The following is a 12,217-nucleotide window of genomic DNA, read 5'->3' on the forward strand; positions in this document are numbered from 1 at the left end:
CAGAACTAAACAGCACAGTCGCAGCTGTTACATGACTTCCCTGCACGTCTAAACCGCATATTTTCCTTTCCGTCGCCTGCCCCTCCATCCTCAAAAATGGTGACTATGGCCGCCCATGCGCCTGTCCTGACGGCAATGGCCACTATGCGAGATGGCCAAAGGGAACAGAAGAAAGCGGCTCACCAGTACCTAGAGAGCTTCCAGAAGTCGGTACGTCAATCTCGACCCACCTAGCAAACTTGTTGACGAGGCTCATTCATTCTACAGACCGAGGCATGGCAGGTTACGATTGGGATCCTACAGTCTGGGGCTGAACCAGAGGCACAACTGTTTGCTGCTACAACGTTGAGGGGAAAGGTACGTACTCGAGAGCTGCTTGGAGTTCAAGTACTGACTCGTTAGATTACCTACGATGTTAACCAGATACCCCCGGATGCTCTTCCATCCCTACGAGACCAGCTCCTAGAGCTGTTGAAAGCCTTCGCGACTGGGCCCCGACCGATTCGAATTCAACTTTGTGTTTGTCTGGCTATTCTGGCGATCCAGATGACGGGGTGGAAGGATGTGGTGCCGTTGGTGGTTTCAACACTGGGCAACAATGCCGAAAGCTACGCCTGTATCCTGGACTTCCTTAAAGTTCTTCCCGAAGAAGTTACCGAAGGACGAAAAATCAATTTGACTGTATGTGGGCCGATAGACACCATCCCGAGAGAATTAACGACGACGTGTGGTCGGCGAGAAATAATCTATATCAGAATCTAATGCGTGATACTAGGAAGATGAGTTGCACCAGAGAACGCAGGAGCTATTAGGCGACAATGCTCGTATAGTAGTACAACTTTTGATCAGTTATGCTCAATCATCAGGTATGGTTGTACCGCGCCCACTCTTCATGATACTTAGCTGAAACTCCTCATTAGCCACCGCCGCGACCAACCCTCAGCTTCTTGAGGTCGTCACATCCTGGCTTCGCGAAGTGCCTGTTGCCGACGTTGTAAATTCGCCCCTCCTGGACGTTGTGCTCAGCGCTTTAGATTCCGAAAGGTCCTTCGATACTGCTACAGATTGTCTCTGTGCCATTTTCAGGGAGACACGGGATGTGGATGAGTATCTCCCAACAATCCAGATCCTCTTGCCTCGAGTTATTGCACTCCAGCCTCGGATTCGCCAAGCAGCAGAGCAGGAAGATACAGAACTTTTCAAAGGTATAACTCGAATCTTTGCCGAAGCGGGAGAATCATGGGTGGTCTTGATTGCTCGTGAGCCTGCGGTTTTCCGACCTCTAGTATCAGCAGTATTGGAATGTGCGGCTTTAGACATGGACCGAGATGCTATTGGTTTGACTTTCCTATTCTGGTATGAGTTGAAGCTCTACCTCATCCTTGAGAGATACATTGAAGCCCGAGTCCAATACGTGGACATCTATGCCAAGCTTGTGGATATCTTACTGAAGCAACTTGAATTCCCATCTGCAGCTGGATCGAACGAGACGGACTTGTTTGATGGAGACCGAGAAGCAGAGGAAAAATTCCGCGAGTTCAGACATCACATGGGCGATGCCCTCAAAGACTGCTGCGAGATTATGGGGGTCACTGAATGCCTTTCTAAAGTACTGGAACGTATCAAGGCATGGATGGCTTCCTATGCAAGCCAAGCTACTGCAACTTCAGTTCCACACTGGCAGCAACTCGAAGCCCCTCTCTTTAGCATGCGTGCTATGGGAAGAATGGTTGACAAAGAAGAGGACATCATTTTGCCACAGATCATGCCTTTGATTGTCCAAATTCCCCACCATGAGAAGCTGCGATTTGCCACTATTATGGTCCTTGGACGTTACACTGAATGGACTGCAAATCATCCGGAATATCTAGAATCTCAGTTTCAATATATCGTGTCATCTTTTGGAACCGATTCCAAGGAGATTGTGCGAGCTGCCGCCATGTCGATGAAATTCTTCTGTACAGACTGCAAGCACCTTCTAGGTAGTCAAGTAGTACAGCTCCAGCAATTCTACGACCAGACGCTTGACAAATTACCTGGCATAAGTCAAGAAGAGTTGACCGAAGGTGTTGCCTCAGTCGTTGCTGTTCAGCCACCTTCGCAGACTTTCGAGCTCATGAAGCTCTACTGTGATCCATTGATGGCTAGATTGATGGTAAGAGCTAATGCGGCTTCTGATGAGGACGGAAAATTAGCAGTTGCAGGTTTGTAAATACCCTCCTTGATGATGCGCTTTACTGACAACAATAGATCTCGTCGGGTTGATCACATGGTTCATTCAAATTGTCACACCTTATGTTGAACCTGGACAAGAAAATCCCGCTGTCAAGTACTGCAATGAAATTTTCCCCATCTTGTCCACAATCCTGGACAGTTTCGTTGGCTTCACACCGATTTGTGAACGGATCTGCCGCTGCTGGCGATTTATGATAATATCATACCGCACAGCAATGGCGCCCTTACTTCCCCAGATGGCCAATAAACTTGCCAGTGGATTTGCTGCCTCAAAGCAAGGCTGCTTCCTCTGGGTCACTGCCGCCATCTTGCGCGAGTTCTCCGAGGATCGAGAGCACGTGGATGAGCAGACGACCGAGGCCATCTACGCCTTTTTCGAGGCTCAAGCAACAAATATGCTACAAATGATGAGCGATCTACCTCCTACTGATCTCCCAGATGTCATTGAGGATTTCTATCGACTTCTCACTGATGCTCTACTCTACTACCCCTACAAGCTAATCCGCTCACCACTATTTACTCCGATATTCCAGGCAGGCATCTCCGCACTCGCTTTAGAGCAACGCGATCCACTCATCGCCACTTTACATTACCTCCGCGATGTCATTGGATATGGTGGTGACAATCCTCCAAGCTCCACCAACAGCCCAAATCCCCCAGAAATAAAGCAAGCCGTACAGGAGCTTATCATCTCGAATGGGGAATTCTTGGTGAAGCAAATTATGGCTGGCATGATGATCACATTTCCCAGTGATTGTTTCACCGATGGTAGTGGTGCGTTATTGGGCTTGTTCCAACTTCTACCACAGCAAACTGCCACCTGGGTTGACAAAACTGTGCGAATGCTGCCGTCTGGCACTGTTCGCGAAGCCGAGATCGACAAGCTCATGGCGGGCATAAGGGAGCGACTAGCGCTTGGAGAGGACGGACATAGGAAGGTCCGCATTCTTCTTCAAGACTTCACCAACATCTATCGACGAAGATATGTTGCGCCTCGAGACGGGCTGGGTCGGCTAGAAGCTGAGAGATTTCATTTCAATGCCTAAGATACCCTTTCGGATATGATTGCTTGAGGTTTTTTGCGTTTGATTGCATGGCATAGCGAAGGAGGTTGGTGGTTTCCCTGGGTGTGTGGTATAGAGAAATGATGGAATGGAATGGAAATGGTTGCAGATGAGAGAGCGTTTAGCGAATGGAATGACTTGGAGGACATGTGATGGCTGGTATAGGATGGAGTCTGGATGGACGGATGCAAGCTGATGTTTACACTGATAAAATGGGTGGTCATCTTGGACCGGTGCCGGATATTTGGTTCATCCTAGTGAATACAGTCTATTTCGTCATGTAATTCGGGCGATGGTACTGCCCACGGGATATGATAGAGATGTGTATGCATATAAATAAAGTTGACAAGATGTAGAATATTTCTTTGTCAAAAATCATCTCGGATTCCATAGGTATGCGTCAGAAACGGAAGCTCTGGCAGGTTTGCTTTCCGCCATGAAAGTGTCTGATTGTCGGCATAGACGACTAGGTTTCATTCGAGCCTTGGTTTAGAGGCATGTTATTAATGGTTACATGAAGCACGCTAGGCCTTACGGATGGCACAAATTAGGCTTGTTTCCGTAGGAATTATGTTTCTTAATGGTTTCCATTATGATTGTAATTGTACAGGGTATCAGCATCGGCATATGCTCTAGACATTAAAAAGAAAAGTACGGGAGCGTCAAAGGCAGACGAAGCGCATACTGTGGCGTGAAAAACAGCTCGTACTTGCCAAACGGGGGGTTCGGAGTGTATGAACATTGCCAGTTCTGCGCAAGATCGAACCAGCGATGCCGCCTGACTGTGCGTCCATATGGTAAAGTACAAAAGTAAATGAAGGCCGGTAATCAAACAACTTGCAGTTTTCCTAGACGGCTTGCCTTCCCTGAATATTCGTAAATCGTGAGTCGTGACCCGTTATATCTTCGTGAACATTCGTGAAAAGTATGTGTGGTGAGTGGAAGGATGAAGGTGCTTAGTAGCTGTGCTTTCTAGGCTTTGACTCCTTCTTGGTCGCGGCGATCTTCTTCGGAACGGCTTCCTTGGGGAGGTCTTCGGCTGGAAGTAGAAGCCAAGAGCAGAGATTGAGCTCGTATGACCGAGAATTATCCATGACAAACTCGTTCAAAAGGTCCATTTGGAAACGTTTCAAGACGTACGCATCTATGGATATGTTAGCTTAAACTGCCAGAGATTGGGTTACTGTTGTAACTTACGAGATAGATGAATGCGGTCGTAGAAAGCGCGACTCTCGTCATCATGGCGGGTGGTCAGAATGCCATCGCTGTCCTCGTAGGTCGGAGGTGGGACACCGCGCATGCGCAGCAGGATGTTCATCAGCTTGACAATTGAAAGGCGGGCATCAAGGAACGCATTTGGACCCTCGTCATCTCCTTGCAGAGGGAAAGCAACGACATACGTAGGTCGATTAAACTTCTCAAAGAGCCAAGTCGCCTTCTCCAATGTGTTTAAGATAAGCAAGCCAACAATAAACAAGTCAAAATGCGTCTTGCTCGTGGCCTTAAGAAGCTGACGCTCGACAATGCCGACAACCTGCTTGACTAGATCTGCTGCCTTCGTCTCGGCAGCAGCCTTGAGCTGTAAAACGATTAAGTGGTAAGATTCTTCATGAGGCAAGATGATACGACCAGAGCCGATCTCTTCATCGGCAGTACGCTTTGAAAGGGACCATGTTAGGTCGGTCTCCAGGAGGACTTTAACCACGGCCCACATCTCAAGCGACAACTTGACGATGTTATATTTGTCATCGGGGTGGCCTTTCTTGGGAGTCGCAGCAGACTCGAATTCAGGGTGGTCATGGTCGAACTGTGCGGCCTTTGTTTGCGCAATATCAAGGACTACGCGCATAAAGTCAGAAGGCTCATTAGCGACAAAGTGCGGAAGCATCTCCTGTACGTAAACGCGGATCATTATTGGGATATCATTGCTCTCATGGTTCAGAACAAAAATCTCCTCCTGAGCCTTGCTGCTGACAAGAGAGATAGGGAATGCACCATGGTTAACAGCATGTGCGGCAGCAACATCAGAGATGACACCAGCAGCAAGCGCAGTTCCATCTGCAAGATCTACGATATGAGAATTACCGGCAAGCGATACAAAGTGACTTGCTTCAACATTGCTTTCGATGCTGGGGAGGAGACTACCGAGATTCAGATCCTCACGCTCGCCACGGGGCAATGGCCAGCCGTGATTGGATTGTATGGAAAGGAATATAGGGAGATCGATGGCTTGAGTGGCGTCAATGATGGTCTTGGCGGAGTCGAAGGGCGATTCATTTCGCAGCGGAGTGATTTCGTTGGCGTAAGCAGAAGTACTATGAATGCCGCTACTGAAATGGTTGAACGCAGTCTCCAAGCGGGTTCGTGTGCACTCAAAATGCCAAAGTCTCGGGTCCTCGATCTTCTCGCAAGCCTCACATGGATCTCCTTGAGAACAGGGCTTCTTGAGCATGCGGCAACGAAGACAGGCGCCGAGCTTTCTGACGGCCTGGACCTCTCTCTTCCGGGTGTCATTAAATTTACCACGAAGTCGCTGCTTGTGGTTACGCTTGCCATTCTCACGCTCTGCGCTGTCGACATCTGCTCCAAAATGAGACGGCGCTGCAGAAATGGATTGTCGAGGGGCGAAGGAGGCAGGGCCGGAGTTGGCAAAAGGCTGCTCGAAGGGAGCAGGTTCATGGGGCTGATACGCAGGAGCTCGCTGTGGCCGCGGCCCAAAGACATAATGGTCGTCTGCATTAAGTTCCTCCCCCACATAACCTGTCATGGGGGCGTTTGTGTGGTCGGGCACGTGATATGAGTGTTCACGGTCGGGTGATCGGAGTGTAGCAATTTGACTGAAGTTGCTGTCCGGGAGTTCAAGTCCGCCCTCGCGACCACCGAAGTGATCCTGGGCTTGATCTTGCTCATAATAGCCATCTGAAGGAACACCGAATGCCGCATTCTCAATACTCGGCTCCAATTGCTGCAGAGACGGATCTATATTTGGCGATGGCGGGTCGTATTTCTCTTGGTCTGGGTCGGGATAGGATTCTCGACGATGAGAGTCACTGGGATAGGAGTGTGACTGTGATAGTGAAAATTCGGGCTGCAAGTCAAAAATATGGCCACTGGCAGCATAAGATGGTTGTTGAGACTCGGTGTATGAGCCACTGCCATCAAAGGGGGAGGGAGGCTGGCCGTGGGAACCTGTAAGGGCAGCGCAGGTTAGCATGTGAATGTGTAAATATTAATGCGAATGTGGATGTAAAATATAGCAAAGTAGAAAAGGGCAAAAGAGGCGCTTACGAGCGAGAGCTCGACTTCTACGACCGCCACGGCTGCCAGGACCTCGACGACCCCTGCCACGGGGAATATCCAACCGGGGTGGCGGAGTGGTCATGGTATATGCCGTCGCCATCTTTAACTTCGGCCGCTTTGCAGCTGAAACCTCGACTTCGACCTGCTCATCTTGATCTTGGTCTTGCCCTCTGTAGTCGTCGCCGTTGCCCCCAACCATCATGGCGTGATCAAGGGCGTAATGAGTTTGGGCTTGGACCTGGGGTTGGCCATTAGCCTGGCCATCGTTCAGAGCCGCATAGGCGAGGGCGTCCAGACCGTGGCCAGGAATCTGCTGTTGCTGGCCGGCCACTGCGCTCATGGTTGGGGCGAAAGTGGCATGGCTATTGACAGCATCATTGGTCCCGGCCTGTTGGGCATAGTCCCCAAGAGCCTCGACACGTGCCTGGGGATTGATCGAAGGGCAAAACTTAACGGCATGTGTAATCAGGTTGTCAACGCGTCCCTTGGGGAAATTGCTTCCGCAGTGCTTGCATGTGTGTGCATAGCGGTTGGAGTGGTCTGTCAGCTTGCTACCGCGGTTGAAGTTCTTTACAATAATAGCTGCACAGAGAGCTAAGTCAGCAATTACCCTGGAACGCCAGATTGGTAAAGAGAAAGAGTGAAAGCTATGGTTCTGGATAGGACATGTCCTTCAGGGGAAAATTCAATTTCAGGTAGAGAGAAGGTGCCCCAGTAAAGCTGAATGGACACTCAATATGCCTTGACGTGTGTTATACTCCTGCTCGTGCTCATGCTAGAGTAGGCAAATTGCCTGCACGATATAGGTAGATGGAGAAGCGCGTCGCCGCCCTCGAGGAACAAAGTGAATGACAAGGCAATTGATATGTATAACTGAGGAGGGAAGATTCCTTGTGCTGGTAGTAGGACAGACAGGAGATGTTGTACTTGGAGCATGCAAAATGATCGCAAGGCCCGGGGATGGGAGGGGAGGGGAGAGAAGGCAGGAGAGAAGGTAGGAGAGAAGGGAGAATGCGGAAAGGGGGCTTACGATTTGGTCGACGACCCATCTTTGCAAATCTTTGCAGTCTCTGAAGTCTCTGAAGTCGGACGCGTGCGCGCGCCCCCGCAATGTCGATGTCGATAGCTTGATTGAACGTCAAGCCGGGAGCAGCCCTACGGTACTGTACAGGACAAGTGATTCGAAGAAGTAACTTCAAGTAAGGGCGAAAGAGAAATGCAGAGTCAGCGGCCGGCAAGCAGAGATAGTTTGGCGCAATGCAAATATGAAGAAGGTTGATCTGTATTGTGTGAATGTGAATAGCAGTGGGTAAGTGTACGTGGAGATAGATCCGAGAGATATTCAACTCATCCAAGGAGTGCAGTGCAGTGCAGTGGGATGTCTCAAAGGAGCAGCGGTGTAGGATTAACCTTTTTTTTTGCCAGACGTACAGTACTTGGCGCTAAGACTAAGGCAGACAGACCCTCTTTTTTTGACCGTAGTACAGAGTGGGGCCGGGATTAGGTAAAAGGATTATCCGAACCGACAATAGAAATAGCAACCACCGACACCGACACGGTGGTAACAGAATCGCCAACCAAAGAACTTTCAATGAGGCAAGCATTGAAGTGAAGTGAAGTGAGGCTCTCATCAACTCAACCATCGAAGAGGTAAGCATGAATGACCTCCAGCCCTTGGTCACATGAAACTTTATACCCCTCCATTGGACGTTCCAAGTTTGGTCTTCATAGCGCTGACAAGTTATCATTTGTTACTTCATTGAGCAGACCCCCTTTCAGAATATATATACCAGACTCTAAGTGGAGTAAGCTTCCAGTCGCATACACTTGAATTGTATTTTGTTTGGAACTACTTACTGTAACGACTTGAAAATGCTTTAGAAATCATGACTTGGACTTCAAGCGGTTGCTTTTTTCTTTCAAACGGACTGCCAGTAAATGTCAGCCTGCCATTTGCATAAGTGTCACTGATTACGTGCTCTTGAAGAGGCCTCCATTCCCCGAGAAAGAGAAAATGTCTGGTATAACGCGTACTGCTTCAAGAATACCACCCATACCTAGGGTGGGTCATATCAATAGATCTATTTTCCTTCTTTGAATCGATTAAGAAGGGTTGATAAAAAACAGCTTCGTGATCATTGGCAACGTAACAATTTAAAGAAAATATGCTTGTGGTTAAGAGAACGAGTGTGCGTTTTAACGGGAAAACATTCGGACCGTTCCGTGACAGGGCATGTAGAGCGTTGCTCTCTGAAGCTGGCTACACCTGCCACGTTTATTGTAGAAGGTGTTCTCAAGTTCATATAGATTGCTTCTATCCCATTATATGACAGGTGTGACCTATGACTATCAAATGTGAATAGAAAACGGGACAAAGTCAGTCATATTGCATCTCCTGAAGAGACCACGAAGAGCATATGGCTTGCTAGGTCATGAGTATTTGTAGTGGAAGTTCTGGATTTTATTTTACGTCCCGTTTAATTAATTAATTTTATTTGGCCATGTTGACGAGAGTAGTTCTTGGAGTGGGGGTTGTGATTTGAAAAAGTTTGAGTTCCCGCAAAGTGGCGGTAGCAATAAACAGATAATTATCCAAAGCAGACACGGGTCGGTTATCAAGCCCGATAAAAGAACTATCGATTTTCTTTATAAAAACTATGAAGGCTCCTAAATGCCTTTATGTCTAAGTACAATGACATATCATCTTTCTGAGCGCTGGGTTTTATGCCATAAAATATTTTTACCACACCCCTTAACGCATATAATTGACCGATGAAGGGAATCAACCATTTCCAAAGGATGTAACAAGTATCAATCTCACACTTGAGCACTTTCACCACCAAACAGAAGGGAAATTCCTTGTGAACCTGGCTTTGTATTTTTGTATGAGAGAAAATCTAAATGTAATTTCGTAATTTAGACCTCGATTAAACCCGAGTGCAGCATTGCAAATCTAGAGGTCTATCAACTGCAAATTTATGCGAAAGCCGCCGCATTCCCAATCACGCTTAATCCTAGGAAGCTTCCTCGAAACGAGCAACCGTAGAACATATCCAATATAATCAACGCTCATGGTTTGCTTTGAGTAGCACTATACGCGTCTCTGAGAAACTTTGCAAAACCATGTAGATCGTCATGATTCCAAGGCATAGCATGATGGTAATCAATCTCCATCAGCTTCGTCGTCTGCGGATCATAGTACGTAGCTATTTGCTTTCTCCCCGGAAACAGATTCGCGTCCTTGAGCCCGTGGAGATGGAACGTCGGGATTGACACTAGCTCAAGCTCGCCATGTGAAGAGGCATCTATCGAAGTCAGTCAATCAAAGGCTTACCTCGGATCCACATACCCACACACACATGAGGAGAGGAAAGGGGGACCAACCACGTGACATGACTGAAATCATGGGAGCTCCACCGCCCATGCAAAGCACTCCAAACTTCAGCTCAATATCCCCGTCCTCCTTCCGCCCCGCCTTCCCCCTCAACTGCTGATCCAGCAAAAGTCCCCCCACAACCCTACTCCCCTGACTAAACCCCATAGCAGCAACCCACTCGCCGTCATCCCCAGCACCCCGCATCATCTCCCACACCCTCTGCACGCCATCCCTCGCACCATCATAGCCACTCCCATCCTGCAGCTCCGGATCCTCGCTCTTGAACCACTAGATCACGGGGGAATTAGTTATTTCCTCTTCAAGAGTGTATTTATTGAGAGCAGAAGGAGAGCAAGTTCCCTTTTTGGGAAAATGTAAGGAGTAGTTGGAATACATAAGACGAAACATAACAGAAGGGGGTAGGTTAAAATCAAAGAGCCAGTTATCCTTACGGTCTTGTACGGCCCGAAGCTCTCTTCGTCGAACGCGGGGAGAACGCCCGGTCCGGCGCTGCGTGTAAAGGGGGCTTCGAAATATACGAATTCAAAATCGGGCTTTAGCAGTTCTTCTAGGCGCGCGCATTGGAACTCGTAGATTTTGGACGTGGAGCCGCCGCCGTGGAAGCAGGCGATGCGGGGTCGGGAGCGGGGTGTGGGCAGGGCCATGATCCTTGGGCACAGTTTGAGGCTGTGTGAGTTGCTGTGTTGCACCGGATACTTTGGACTTTATGGGAGTTAGGAAGATCAGGTGGAAGTCCGAGGAAGAAATATTGGTATTTTTGATAGGACTGTCTTGTACTGGTGGTAGGATGCGACTGCTTACGTGCTGCAGGTGTTTCGGGATGTGATACCGAAAGCGTGTATCACCGATTTGAGCTTACATGTGATGCATTTCACTAAAAGGGCACTTTCTTCTAAGTGAATATGGCTGCTTTTTACAAGAACACTTTTCATGTTCGTTTGCATTCTGCAAGGCTACATACAAGTAAGATCTTAAATGTATTTTTCGGCATGTCTGGCTTGGTTCGCCAGAAGCGAGCCCCTGCAGCGTTGAATTGCATGAAGTTGCATATGATATCTTGAAAATAGTTTCACAAGAATACAGTCTTACGTACTCCGTACCGGGTAGGCGAAATGAGCTTTTATACGGCGTAAAAAGGTATGTATGGAGAAACCTACCGGACTTTCTGACCGAATGCTACTGTATACGTACATCAGGCTTTCGGTGAGTCAGTATTCCCTGAACCTGCATGATGTATTTGCCAGCCACAACCCCCGCATCTATATTATGAAAACCCCTCAAGCCCTCGATAATCCTACATACGAACCAAGACTTGTATAAAACAGCATCCAGATAGATATCGGTTGATATGAATGCTCTCGCAATGATATCCAGCGATCTGGAACCTGCTCTTCCCAGACGTCGCAGAGCCCAGCCTCGCCAGTCCTCCAAGAACAAAACTTACAAGCCGCAAACTGGACGCAAGCCGAAACCTGGATTCGCATATTTCCCTCGTCTCCCGCTAGAAATCCGTCTCATTATATGGGATCTCGCGCTACCAGGTCCTAGGATCTTGAATCTCTATGTTCATGTCACTCACAAAGTCGTCAAGAACCCTCGTCGCACTACGTGCAGGCCGGAACCATGGACCGTGACTTCAGTATCCTTCACTCATACCATTCTTCCATTTTCCACAACTATCAAATGTCAACGCAGTCATGCACAGCGGAAACACCCGCGTGATGCGAAGCTACCGAGAGGACCTTCGGCGCTGTACACATGTAGCGAGAGCAGGGAAGTTGCCAAGAGAAGATATCAGTTGGCATTTGCGGGAAAGCTTCTAGATAAGAGCATTGAGGGAAAATGGGATCGAGGTGGTTTTGGGAGGAAAAGATTGTGGCTTGATCATTTTGGAGAGAAGAGAACCTGGGTTGATTTTGAGACAGACGTTTTGTTTTTTGGTTTGGTGGGCGGCTGGGCCCAGCGATACGGACAGGATCCGTTAGCTATTTTGAATATATTTGCTGCAGAGGAAATGGGCAAGATTCAGAGACTCGGGTTCAATGACGATGGGAACGGCTCTATGAGTTTTCCAAGAAATATGAAGTATTTAGGGGGCCTGAAACAGCTATATTTTTGGGATGATTTTGAGGATGATGAAATTCCATCGCAGTTAGAGGTTTTACGGCAGCAAATGGTCCAGTCCTTGAAAGAGGAGAAGGATCAAGATAAGGATTGGGAG

The 12,217-nt window shown here is 48.3% G+C and overlaps 2 protein-coding genes across 2 annotated transcripts; one reads left to right on the forward strand and one right to left on the reverse strand.

Annotated features, from left to right (window-relative positions):
• Positions 1-96: 96 nt before the first annotated feature.
• Positions 97-3,281, forward strand: LHYA1_G004379 (Uncharacterized protein; the record flags this gene model as incomplete). The annotated part of the gene is made up of 6 exons (XM_031149340.1): positions 97-210; positions 268-357; positions 403-681; positions 776-866; positions 921-2,204; positions 2,251-3,281. 6 exons carry the CDS (start codon positions 97-99, stop codon positions 3,279-3,281), a joined length of 2,889 nt encoding a protein of 962 aa, XP_031005573.1.
• A 6,387-nt stretch (positions 3,282-9,668) lies between these two features.
• citA (Esterase) lies at positions 9,669-10,640 on the reverse strand (the record flags this gene model as incomplete). The annotated part of the gene is made up of 3 exons (XM_031149341.1): positions 9,669-9,904; positions 9,957-10,263; positions 10,428-10,640. 3 exons carry the CDS (start codon positions 10,638-10,640, stop codon positions 9,669-9,671), a joined length of 756 nt encoding a protein of 251 aa, XP_031005583.1.
• Positions 10,641-12,217: the final 1,577 nt, after the last annotated feature.

Source organism: Lachnellula hyalina, assembly GCF_007821495.1.
Source record: "Lachnellula hyalina strain CBS 185.66 chromosome Unknown contig00062, whole genome shotgun sequence".
Lineage (NCBI taxonomy): Eukaryota > Fungi > Ascomycota > Leotiomycetes > Helotiales > Lachnaceae > Lachnellula > Lachnellula hyalina.